We start from the raw sequence: 14,101 nt of genomic DNA on the forward strand, positions 1-14,101 counted from the left end.
GTAACGCTACTCTTACTTGAGTACAATTTTTGGCTACTCTACCCCACCTCTGACTGTACCAAAATACAAGATGACGGGTGTTGCATTAGCATAAAAACAAACACCTTTTTATTGGGAAGATAAATAAAGTTTAAATTTTATATCTGCAAAAGAAACACACTACATTTTCTAATACTAGGAATGTTCGTTATTTCTTAAATTATTTCCCCCATATTTATCTGTGGCATTCAAATATTAGTCTACTCATTGGTTTACTCTTATCAAGAAACCAAGTTTGTAGTACTAGAGCACATTCTACAACATTATAAATTCCACCAAATATCTAAACTTTAGCACTCTGTAGGACCGATTCATGTGCCGACAAGGCTTTCTCTATACTCTCGATTTCTCAGTGATGGTGTTCCTTAATTCAGTGAAACCATACCCTTTTGCTATCCACTGGTACAAGTAGGGCAGTACGATAAACTGATTTCACAATGAATGAAAACGTAATTTGACGTAAACCGATTTTCAAACTGCAAGGGTTATGATTATAATTGGCTTATAACATCATAAAGAATTTCAGCACTATGTGCCCAATCTGTGAATTTTTTTTCTTTTCTAAAGAGCTGACTATCAAAATATATACTTATTCATAGTTCTTCCAAGAGGGGTTAGGACATACTTCACCCCCCCGACCAACCAACCCAGCAAGGTAAAACAATTTTCTGTACAATCACACAAAAATATTGTATGCAATATATACTATGATACAGTGAACAGCACTGTGTTTCATTCCATAATCATAATTAATAAGTATTTTAATAAATTAAAAGTCAAAGGAACAAAAAATATATTAAAAAGTCTCCAAAAAATCAAACCAACATCTACTGTAGTAATCTAGTTTGTTGCACAGTGGTGAGCACTGCTATTTTACCACTAGTGGCAAAACACATTGCCAATAGCATTATAAAGTCAGCATGTGCGTGTGCCTCAACTGGTGAGCCTTCTTGACTATAGCCTAAATGTCTTGTGTCCAAGTATCGCATTAAGTTATTCCATGAGACAAAAAAGACATCCATTGAGTTAAAACTTTGCTTTATTAATGTATAATGTGCCCATTCAATGCTGTAAGTTTTAATAGCAACTATATAAGAATTTAGCATGCAACAAGAAAACACAATTCTGAAAAACTACACTATATGTTAATGATATAAATTGTAAGAATGACCTTTCTCCATTTGTTCCAAGAGGCTCTGTAGAGTCTCCGTAGTATCATTAACCTTCTGCTCTCTCTCAGTAAGACCAGCTTCAACAGTCTAAAAAAATAAATACAAGCATTATATACAACTACTGTATATATTAAAATGGGTTAAAGAAAACTAAAAACATAAAAATTTTCCAGCATTTTTACTCACCTTTATTGCTTCTTTAATATTTTTCACATCTAGATTTTTTGAGTAATTTTCAAAGTTTAATGAATGAAGAGAGGCTTTTGACCTCAAAATCCAATCCATAACTTCAGCACATTCTCTGTCAATCCTAAATAAAGTACAAGTAAACTGTTTTAAAAACAAATCTACTTTCTGTGCTTGACTATACTACTAAAGTGGTTCATTGAGGTCACAGAAAAAACTGAAAAAAAAATTATAAATTTGTAAATATCTATTCGTCCCAACAGTCTTGCATGACTCAAAATTTAACAAGCACAACATGAAAATGATCGCTACCATATTCTCACACACATCACATTGTTTTAACATTGAGAAATACCACAGAATTTGTGCATTGAGGATATTTAGAGATTTAAAGACAATTCAGTACTTAGAAGGCAAAACCCACATAAAAGTGCGACTGTCTGTAAAGTCCATAAAAATACTGATTGGGTCAAAGTTAAAAACTGACTCCCTGGAGCTGCCAGGCAGTATACTAGCTATTACACCATTTTGATTGATAGCAGTGATAAAATAAATTATTATATTGTCTTAATTAGAAAAAAGCATGATTTGCATTGCTTACAGACTGGTGCAATTCTGCAGCATTCAAGTTTAAATGGAAATGATATTCAACTACCATCTATTAAAGGAACAGGACCCTGGCACACATAAGATCCATTATAAAACACAAGAGCAGCGTAATTATTTATTTATTTATACTTTATTTTTTTTTTTTTTTTTTTTTTTTTAAGTTTCACACAGTTTCAAGTGGCAAATTAATACATTCCATGACTGTGAAGAACTTAAACTTGAAAAATGTATCCTTTAATATTGCTGATGGTGCTTACATACAAAGCCTTTTATATGACGTTTAAACAAAAAAAAAAAAGTAATTTAAATTCAGTCGTTTCTTACATTTTTTTCACATCCAAATCTATATATATTTGACGTTTCTTAGGAGGTGGTGGTGGAGGTAATTCTTGGGTAGATTTTTTCTCCTGAACAGAAACTGCTTCAACAATTGTTTCTTGAACTTGTGATACCCCAGAGTCTGTCAGAAGATCTGTCATCTTAAACCAGTAAAATACAATTTTAAAAAAATAATAATAATTTTATAAGACATACTAAAATTGCACAACTTGCGCATTGCAGTCTTCATGTAGTGACTAGTACCTGGTTTGAAAAGTCTTCGAGTTTTTGTACTAGGTTGTCCCACCTTTGTGACATTTCTTCCATTTCTCTATGCAGTGACTGAGAAAACTTTCCACTGTTTAGCAGCTGTGAAACATCCTGTCCAGCGTCACCTAATTGGTCAAGTGTTTTTCGTTTCATTTCCATATCTTCCTTTAAATTCTATTAGGAGAAAGTTAAGGATTAAGCAGCATCCATCCAAGTATTAACATTCTTCTTTCACCTTTTATTGTTTGTACTGTCTGAAATACAGTTATACACAAAAGAATTATACCATTTTTATTCCTATATGTCTATACTAAAAAGCATATTCAATGAATTTTAATGAATTTGCAATATCACAAAAATAACTTTTTATAATCTAAGAACTTATTTTAACTGAACAATTATTAATTATTGGTACTGGACAAACTGCTATGCGCTACTAATAAGAAATATTAATGATTTTAACTGAAATCTTACTGCTAATTTTCGCACTGTTACAATTGTTTCATTTGGATCTTTGAAAGTGCTGGTCTGGATGTTGCTTAGAGTTTTCTCCTTCTCTGAAAGCCATGCCTTGAATAAACACTAGAAGAAAAAAAAAGGTTCACATCTTAAAATGCCCTTTTATTAAAGATCAACACCAAACTATGCAATAAAATAGCAAGATGGAATTCCCTCTAGCTACAGAGGCTACTATTTAATATCTTCGCTCAATTTAACAATTATAGTTGCTCACTAACAACACTGTTGTATTTGAAAAATTACCTATTAATAACATGAAATATCACAAGAGTATAACTCAGTTCAGTATAATTATAAATTTAGAATTTTAAATTTGTCAAGCACCTGTGCTTCAGGAACATCTTCAGGGTTCCAACAAGGTAGGGAAAACCACTGAGTAGAGAAAGGAACACTGCTACTAACCCATCTCATTTTCCACCCGCAGCTCAGAAGCTCACCAGCCAAATGACGAGTGTCCTGCTTGTACCATGAAACCACAATCCTTCTGGGACAGCGATATATAAACCTCCCACCCACCAGAAGCCAGTGATCACTGACAGACTGAGTGACTCACAAATGCAACAACTTTTAATTTTGCATCAATCAATGCCAAATGTTTTGCACCCACATGTGCACTTTAATGGTGGATGGCACCAGAAAGTAAAAATAAACAGTATCCCAAGAACTTTTCTGCCTGAACAATCTGTTCTCTCTGAAACTTGCATAAACTGATTGGAACATGAAATAATACATGGTACATCTATATTTCAAACAAAAAAAGTGCTTCAGGTAGATCACTAGGGACAAACCTAGTATGTGCCCATAAAAAAAGTAAACAAAAAAAGAGTATTCATAAGGTTACAATAACAATTATTGGCTAAGGACTCTAAAATTACAGGTGTAAAACAACATTGAAATTTACAAATGATATAAAAAATGCAAACAAAAAAAATTACTGTTATGAAAAAACAGGCACACAAAAAAAGCATAAGCAAATGTAATCATTTTTTTCAGTTAATTCAGTTAAAGGTGACAAGAGCCAAAACGAATCCTACAGAATCGGATACAAACATTAATGCCCAAGCAATAAGAAACCTAACTTGAACAAAGTACCAGGCTATCATCTTGCAAATGCATGTAAAATCCTCACCCCAGGATAATTTAAGGCTAATAGTTAATCCTAGTGTGCATGTCTCTTGAATGTGGGTGGAAAACAGAACACAAATGTGATCAGGTCAGATTTGAACTGACTATATCACTGTGAAGCAACAATGGTAACCATTGTATTACTATGTCAGCCTCAATCAGCCATATTTAAAGATTAAATCAAGTCTGAAAAAAGTAAACCTATAATTAAAAATTTGTCCTTCGATCAGAACAGCTAAAATAGGTTAATCTACCGTCAAGGTACAAGGGCTGAGGTGTGACGAATAGCAGATTATCTGTTATTGTTATACTGTATAAGACCAAAAATACCTGTTGATCCCTGGCTTGTATAATGTGCATGATATGCATTATTAACAAAGTATAGAGGAAGAGTTCTCTTGGTAATCCAATAAACCAGCATGTGTACAACAGGAGAAACATTCTCATTGCACAAATGTGAAAGTTGTTTCATGAGAAGACTGCAATGATGCTGCTTCAAACTGTTGTTCTTTCAACTATAAAATGCTGTTAGAATGTTGTCAGAAATATGCCAATCCTCTAGATCAGGGGTGTCGAACTCCAGGCCTGGAGGGCCACAGTGGCTGCAGGTTTTCATTCTAACCCTTTTCCTAATCAGTGACCAGTTTTCACTGCTAATTCACTTCTTTTCCCCATCACTTTAATAGCCCTGTTAGAAGAGTTCAGCCCTCTGAATTGATTCCTTTCTTCAATAAATGAGAGCCAAACAGAAATGAGATGTGAATCGAGCTGACAGATGACCAGCTAAATTGGGATTTCAAACTCCAACCAATCTCTTAATGAGAAGCTGATTCTTGCTGTTAATTGGCTTGTTGTTGCTCTCATTCTGCCAGAGCAGACATTTCTAAAACTGTTGATTTTTCTGTTTTTTCTAAGAACACCGTCAAAATATTTTGGTGACCTGAGAGATCAACCTTACCGAGACCATCACTCTTCTTTATTTTCAGATATTGTGTGATGTGGCGGCTTGTTTTGTGTTTCATTATTGTTTCGCTGCTAATTAAGGAAAAAGAGGGGGGTGTCAAGTTAATTAAAATGAAGGCAAAAGAAGTCACTAGCAGCAAAATCTGGTAACTAATGAAGATGGTTAGAATGTAAACCTGTAGCCACTGCGGCCCTCCAGGACCAGAGTTCGACACCTGTGCTCTAATGTTTGTAAGGGTTGAATCTGTAGGACTGGCATATTAATCTATTTCTCAAAGGATTAATCTAGAAACCACCAAACAACCAGAGTGCTAAGTAAATGCACTAACATGAGAGAAAAAAATACCCTTTTTAAAACAGTTTAATCTTAAATTGTTAAAAATAAACATGTTATTATGTAACAGATTCTAGTTCTGTATTCTTGAACATACAGTAAATCTTAAAGAGAATTAGACATTTTAAATGACTTTAGTCAAAGATGAATACATGAGGCAAGGCAAAAAATTTAGATATGTAAACAATTGTTATAAAATGTCATGTTTACTTCATATTAGTTTATATGAATGCAGCCTTTTAAAAATTACCTGGTCTTCAATAAACTGCTGCCATACTAAAAGAATGTCTTGAAGTTTGCGCCACCTCTCCTCTGTCCAGCGACAAACAGCTGCCCAACGCTCACCCAGGGACTAGAAGATAAACAATTACATATAGTACATTACACATTTTAAGCAGAGACAATAAAATTTAAATAATAATTTTGTTTTAAAACTTGATTTGTGGATAAATAAACTTTCTAATCAAACCTTATCATCAAATGGTTTATTGTGAAGTTGCTTCCACAGCTCATTACATTATCTGTTAACACAATGGTTTAAAAGGTGCATTTCAGTTACAGTACGTATTTATTTAATATCTAGCCTCCTTTAGCTGCATAATGTTAAAGCAATAAAGTAGGTATCCACTTGCACACAATATTCAATGCAAAATATCAATGCCAAAGTCAAAGCTGGATCAAAATAATTCCACACAACAACCAATTACTTCAAAATTTGGGTGTAGTTAATAGGTTTTTCTCACGCTAAAGAATCCTTATTATTTGCATAAAAAATGTCTCCAATGCAATCTGAAACTAATTAAGTGATTTCTTCAAAATGATGCAGACCAAAACACTGGAAACCTTTATATTTATGCAGTGGAGTTCGAGTTCAGTGACATCCACACTCCAAGAATGTGGTATATAAGCAGGACTTGTCTAAACATTAACAATTTAGATTTATTTAACACAGTTCCGAGTTAACTAACCAGTTTTTCCAAATGTACAAACTGTTTTAATTTGCCCTTTTATCCTGAGCTAGCAGCTAGTACTGATGCAAACCAAAAATGATGAACATAATGGGAAAGAATATCACAGAAGTATACATTTACTGTATTTTATTTTCAGCAAACTTACTGAATCATGTGTGCTATTGCATTTTTCCAAAAAACAATTTATCATTGATTAAGATATGGAAAAAACATAGGAAACACTCAGACCCATGGTCCTTGAAGAAAGATGGTTCATGCATTTCTCACGAAACACAGCTCCTCAGGTCACTCTGCCGAGGGTTCCACCACCTTTGTCATGCACTAACAGAGTGTATGACTTGTGTTTAAAATGAAAACAATCAGTCTGTCTGTGCAATGTGCTTCACTGTTACTGGATCCGAAGACCAATAATATGGAATATAAAGCTCACACCTCCAATTCTTTGGTCATGCATGACTTTCTGCTGTGTTTAGGGTGTATGACTTGTGAATGTGATTAAAATGATGAGTCGACTATGCAATGTCTGCGGTGGGTTGGCACCCTGCCCGGGATTGGTTCCTGCCTTGTGCCCTGTGTTGGCTGGGATTTGCTCCAGCAGACCCCCGTGACCCTGTGTTCGGATTCAGTGGGTTGAAAAATGGATGGATGGATGGACTATGCAATGTGCTTTATTTTCAGTAGAAGTCGGTGGGGTGTTTTTTACCTGTTAGCAAAGCTGTGTGCCTGCACTGTTTTTTCCCTGTCAGGAGGGCACGTGGCTGCACTACCACTTTCCTTGAGAAGGATCCAAAGCCCAGTTACATAGGTGAGGTAGCCCATACCTCCAATTCTTGGGTCGTGGTACACATATTGCATCATAAGCTCTTAAGACCAAGATCAGGGTTTAAGGCCCATGTGGTTTGCAAGTTTTTGCATGGCAGGCAACCTTAAGCATTGTATATTTAGAAATTACAAACAAATGTAATTCAACATCTTTAATTTAGATTTTTTCTTCCTATTCACCTCAAAAGCAAACTCCTGCCTCCTCTAGCCAACACCTAAATCTTCCTTTCATTGCCTTCTAACACATAATACACCACAGCCAAATCCTCTCTCTCAATTGCTCGTCTCCTTCTAATAATTTTTTATTTAATTGTTTAGCTACTTGATTCTGTTTTATATCTTGGAAAGAGGTTCTCCATTTTTCTTTATTTTTTGTAATTCTGGTGTGTATTTAAGGGAGGTTGTTTTTGTTTGTAACAATATTTACATATTTAGTTTCTGTAATAAGCTAAAGATGTCTCTTGGGACAGATAAGGTACTATCTATCAAAGTCAGTAATTATTGCAATTATCTACACTTGGACATAGTGTTATCACAATACTATAATTTCAAAATTTGATATCATACTAAGTACTGAAATTCAATACCATTTTAATTACTTAATACACTACATAATTTAACACAACAAAAATGTATTTAAATAAATTGCAATTCTGTATGCATTAAAATCTTTGATGGAAACAAATAGAAATTCTAGTCATTACATGCAAATACTTCAAGTAGTGCAAAAAGGTTAAGATTAAGATGAGTAAACAATAAAAAGTAATGTAAATAGGTCAACAGTTTTTCTTAAAGTGATTAAAACAGGTACTGTTTAAAAAGTTCAAAAGATATCTGGTCTTAGAATTAATCTGAATAAAAGTATACTCTTTCCAGTGAATTCACAAGCATATTATATTAGATTAGACACCCTACCTTTTACCATAGCAGATCAGTTTAAATACCTAGGGGGTAAATATCACAAGTAAACATAAAGCTCTTTATCAACAAAATTTTGCCGTCTGTATGGAAAAAATTAAGCAAGACTTGCATAGATGGTCAACCCTTCATCTCACTCTAGCCGGAAGAATTAACATTGTTAAGATGAACATCCTTCCTAAACTTCTCTTTTTATTTCAAAACATTCCAATATATATCAATAAATCGTTTTTTAAACAGTTAGATTCAACAATAACCTCATTCATTTGGAACTCAAAACACCCACGTATCCGAAGAGTGACCCTACAAAGACCTCAGGCAGAAGGTGTCATGGCTTTACCTAATTTTCAGTTTTATTACTGGGCAGCAAACATACAAGCCATAAAAACCTGGACACAAATAAATGAACATACACAGGCTTGGTCCGCAATAGAAGTAAAATCCTGTAGTACTTCTTTATACTCCTTGCTCTGCTCTCCAATAAGTGCAAGTTATCGCAAATATACTAATAACCCAATTGTGCTTTACTCACTCAGAATATGGAACCAAATTAGAAAGCATTTTAAGATGGAAAATCTTTTATCGGTGGCACCTCTGCAAGAGAGCCACCTCTTTCAACCTTCACAAGTATATCCAGTTTTTAATACCTGGAAAAGTTTTGGGATTAAAATGCTCAGAGATCTTTATATAGACAACATATTTACATCTTTTGAACAATTACGTTCAAAATTCAACCTCCCAGCTACACATTTCTTTTACTATCTTCAAATTAGAAATTTTGTTAAACAGAAATTGCCCGATTTCCCCCACGTTGCACCCTCCACAATGCTGGAAAAAATACTGCACAATTTCAAGGAATTAAACACTATTTCCGCATTATATAAAATCTTATTAGAGTCCCTACCTTTCAAAGATCCAAGAGGACATTGGGAAGAAGATCTCTTAATCAATATATCAGAAAAGGAGTGGAAGGTAGCAAAGCAGAGAATTCACTCGAGTTCTATATGTGCAAAGCATAGAATTATTCAACTAAAAATTATATATCGAGCTCATCTGTCTCGCTTAAAACTGTCCAAAATGTTACCAGGGCAGGATCCAACCTGCGAACGCTGCAACCAAGCTCCTGCCTCACTGGGTCACATGTTCTGGGCCTGCACCAAACTAGCATCATTTTGGACAAAAATTTTTAAGTGCCTTTCAGACAGCCTTGGGGTCACAATCCCTCCTAACCCATTAACAGCTGTGTTCGGTGTTCTTCCAGATGGACTTGAATTGGAGAAGGACAAGCAAACGGTGATTGCATTCACTACACTTTTGGCACGCAGACTTATTTTGTTAAATTGGAAGAATCCTAATTCTCCTCTTGTAAGTCAGTGGGAAACTGATGTTTTATATTATTTGAAATTGGAAAAAATCAAATTCTCAGTTAGAGGATCTGTACAAAATTTTTTCAAAACCTGGCAGAATTTAATCAATATTATTTTAGAATAAGGGAAATAACTATTACCGCATTTAATTCCCTTCTCCATCTCTTACATATATACTTACTTCTCCCTTTCCTTTCTTTAATGTTGCCTTATTAAAAAGCCTTAAGCAATTTTCCTTTAGCTAAGCTCTCCTTCTCAGGGGTGGGGTTTGATTTGTCTTCAATTTTGTTGGGTTATAAATTGATCTATTTGTATGGAATGATTACAGTGAAAATTAATAAAATAAAAATAAAAAAAAAAATAAATAAATAAATAAAAAAAAGTTGATCACAAAAAAAATACCAAATTAGTGAAACTGAAAATATTTTTTAATTACATTTAAAGAAGTTGTATAAGTTTTACTCAAATTACAAAAGTTACATTTGTGCACATAATACGCATATAACATAATAATGTGCTGATAGCAGAGCACAGAATTTTGTCCATCATTGCTGATTTTATTATTAATTTCAACAGAAGATGTGGATTACTGTTGCTACCAAACCTGGATGTTACCATATGAATTATAAAACAAACTACTTTAGTTTATATGTTTAAACGTATGAGCACTTAAGTAATAATGCTTATAAACTTATAAACATTCATAACAGCAAATTTCATAAACAATAATGTTTAACATGAAAGTTACAAAATATCTTATTTTTTTTGCAATATGACCATTGTCCAACTAATTTGTATTAAAAAAAAAAAAAAAAAAAAAAAAATATCACACCTGTAGCTGCTCCTCCAGTGCGGCAGTAGCACTTTCTCCATTATTCTCATCCACCACGACTACCATGTGGGTCAAGGAATTTACTCTCACTTGTTCAATTTCCAAATCATTCTGAAGCACCTGCCATTGTTTAAATAGAATAGACTGTTTAACTATTAAGTACAAAAATTTAACATGTCACATTCATTCAAACAATGAGACTTTCCCAGCTTTTGTTCCAAAAATAAGGTAATTTGTTTCTCCCAAAGCCCAATTATTTATTGCTTAACACCACTGATCCATTACATAGCATGCATCATTTAATGACAACTAAACTTCAAAGTTAAAGCTGCAACTTTCATTTAAAATTAAATAAACCCAACCATTTTTGTTAGACTACATACATTTGCGTTTTAAACAATAGCTAAATGTTATAAAACTCTGATAGGGTTTTAAAACTGGCAAGCAAAAAAAAACAATGAAAAGCCTTTAACCACATTCATTAACCTTTTAAACATTTCTATAACTACACATCAGCATCCAAACTTGTGGCATAACTCCCATGAACTGAAATGGGGAAAAATATGTGTCTGGGATTGTTGAGACTATTTTTATTATTTACTCAACCAATATCATTTAAATACACAACATCCATATTTAATAAAATACAAAATGAACATGATTCATTATGTCTTGGTCCAAGACAAAGTAAGATCAGTCGCCAACTATACAGTACAACTGTCTCAACAAACCCTGAAGCAATTTTCCCATGAACCGATGAATGGGAGAATGAGAATGAATTCTACTATCTGTTCTCCTAACCGATATGATGATTGCTGTGGAATGAAATAATTATACTGTACGTTGTACTGTATTTGCAAGCCAACTACTTAAATTCATAAATAAGGATTATTTTCTTAATCTCTGAGGTTCTTTTAAAATAAACTTACAATCAAGACTGAGTGCACAACAAATGAAAGCCTCTGCAAAGTAGTTTAAGCAACAGAGTCCAGTTTTCGAGCTAAAGCAGTTTTCTAAGGAATAAGATTCCCAATATGAGACTAATTAGAAATCACAGGACTCATGTTCACAGCTTCTAAAGGATATGGCACCATTTACTTAAGCAAAGGTTCACATGATGAAACAAGTATTTACCTATTACTTATTATATTTTATAAGCAACATCTTCTAAATATTATGGAGCTTTTTTAAAGTAAACATTTAAGGGCATCAGGTAAAATTTAAAGAACTACAACAAAGTTTCACCAAACAGCACTATATGTTCCTGTCAAACTATATGGTCAATAATGTATTGACACTCAGTGATTGACATTTTGAGAATTACATGGTTAAGCTGCAAAATAATACTGCTATGTGTGTTATTTTTAGTTACATTTCAAACTGAACATTTTAAATTGTTTATGAATTTTACACAATAGTGCATATTGTTTGATATGTCAATTAAGTATATTCATTTGGTAAGCTGGATTGACGCAGACAAATTGTGTCACATTTCTCTATGAAAATTTTAAATGCATTTCCACCACTCCTGACATGTAACAAACAACTCTCTAAACTGACGTGACTGCATTGCAGAATGCAAGAAAACAAATAAAGATGCTCAAATAAAGCTGGTGCACGGCCAGAATCATATCAATTTGACAGCTTGTTTGAACACTAAATGTTCATAAATGGAATTCAGGGATATTGAGGAGTTACTGTAAAAAATAAAAAAAATGTTTTCCTAATGTCCATACATTTCTCAGACAATGTTAGTACAATGACATTAGCAAAACACATCTGTACAAAAGCTGAGTAAAGTGCCAAGTCTTGTGGTAATCACAGAACACTATAAAAGTACACAAATGAAGACTAACCTTATGCAACTCGATCTGCTTTTGATAGGATTCCATATCTTCAGCCATAGGTTCTGACTCCATTTTGTGAATACGGGCTTCAGTTTCTGTCAACCAATCAGACAACTGCTGCAGTTGTTGTTGTTGTAACTCCATTAAAACTTCATGTAAACTGAAATATTACAAAAATACCTTTATTAAACAGAAAAATTAAGAAATATTGATTCTAGGTTGAAAGAAAATCAGACCTTAGAAGACGGTAATTTTAAAAAAGAAAGGAAGGCAGCACAGTGAAATTTTAATAATCAAACTGAACATTCTTAAGGCCTTCTTATGTGACCCTTAAAGTGTTATACATACATATACACATATGTGCCATTCTTAATATATTGATGTAAACAGTCATCATCATTTGCCTTCTTCAGAGTGGAGCAGAGTTGGATCACTTCAACAATTTCTTTTTCTGATCTTCTTCCCATCAATCTGACTAATTCCAATTACATGTGTAATTGCAATTGAATCTAGAGTAACAACAGTAATGTACCTCACAGTTCTGATCAGTATATTCAGGTATCTGGTATCCAACCAAGCTAGTATAACTCCCTCAGCAAGTCAGAGTACAGAGAAAATATACTAATCACGAAGGACTGACAGAACTTTGCCAGCAGTTTGTCAGACAAATTAAAGGACAATGATGCTACAACAATTTTTACAAGAACAGGAAAAACTCAGCCTCCTGAAAAACAGATGTCTACCCTATCCCTTTAAATTATTTTAATGTTTTAAATAATTCCACTCTCCTTCCTCATCATTGTAATTGACCTAGGACTTGCATTGGTACACTAAACATCCAAGATAAACTTCTTTTATCATGATAGTGATCACTTGAAAGTGTTTACCCCTGTACCACATGAAAAGTTCTACAGCATCCTTTATACTTCCTGAAATGTAGGAGTCATTTGAGAAGATCTACAACTGGTATGAACTGGAGCTGAACTTAAAAATCAGTTGGGCAAAGAGTGAGAGCACAGTGTGAGAAAAAAATTCCAGGGGATGCACCAAAGTTCTAGATAATCATCTCCCGAGAGCTTCAAACAAAGTTACATCTTAGTTAGATAGTTAATGATTCAGGAAACTGTACAGATTCTATATGTATCACTTTGAGCTTATTCCCCAGAAAGACAACATGGATCATATTAATGCCACTGGATATTGGTCCTAACCATGGTACCAGTTTTGTATACATTTTGGGTCATGTCAATAAGCTTGTCATTTGCTGCAATATGTGCCTTGCAGACATTGCTGGAAGTCGAGATGATCTATAAACATGGGTCAAAGGAGTATCAGGACCAGTTCTGTAAAAGTCTTCATGATGTGTACCCAACTCCTGGGTATTATGATGTATGGCTACCACTAGAAGCATGCGTCTACAATAATATCTTAGTTGTTGTTTTAATGATGTGTGAGCTGAAATTATCGAGTATGTCACTCACTTTGCAAAAAACAACCAAAAACACGCCTCAGCTTTGCAATTTATGTTATTAGATTTAATTGCAAGATGTGTATCATCCTCACTCACATGGAGTTGGATTGGTTTTCAGAAGACTGATGTTGCTTACAAGCAGGTAATCTGAAAACTATACAGAAATTGTTTACCATTAAAGACAGCTTGACATCACCATCTGCAAAGTGAAATTGATCTAGTATGGAGCCCTGTTGGTGTCAGGCAAAAAAAAAAAAAACCCGTTCAAACAAATTACGTAATTAGTTCTGTTTATTTTTTATTTCCATAAGTGTATGCCTATAAGGTGCATTTTATTT

The 14,101-nt window shown here is 33.8% G+C and overlaps 1 protein-coding gene across 1 annotated transcript in view; it reads right to left on the bottom strand.

The window, feature by feature from the left end:
- utrn (utrophin) overlaps positions 1 to 14,101 on the bottom strand; it is a 552,956-nt gene that overhangs the window by 388,947 nt on the left and 149,908 nt on the right. The window contains exons 12-19 of the mRNA XM_028797890.2: positions 12,302 to 12,452; positions 10,446 to 10,565; positions 5,786 to 5,887; positions 3,069 to 3,176; positions 2,589 to 2,768; positions 2,331 to 2,485; positions 1,398 to 1,521; positions 1,211 to 1,298 (exon numbers count right to left, since the gene is read on the bottom strand). Coding sequence (XP_028653723.1) covers positions 1,211 to 1,298; positions 1,398 to 1,521; positions 2,331 to 2,485; positions 2,589 to 2,768; positions 3,069 to 3,176; positions 5,786 to 5,887; positions 10,446 to 10,565; positions 12,302 to 12,452 — 1,028 coding nt within the window. The remainder of the gene's footprint in view (positions 1 to 1,210; positions 1,299 to 1,397; positions 1,522 to 2,330; positions 2,486 to 2,588; positions 2,769 to 3,068; positions 3,177 to 5,785; positions 5,888 to 10,445; positions 10,566 to 12,301; positions 12,453 to 14,101) is intronic.

This window comes from Erpetoichthys calabaricus, chromosome 3 (assembly GCF_900747795.2).
Source record: "Erpetoichthys calabaricus chromosome 3, fErpCal1.3, whole genome shotgun sequence".
In the NCBI taxonomy this organism is placed as follows: Eukaryota; Metazoa; Chordata; class Cladistia; order Polypteriformes; family Polypteridae; genus Erpetoichthys; species Erpetoichthys calabaricus.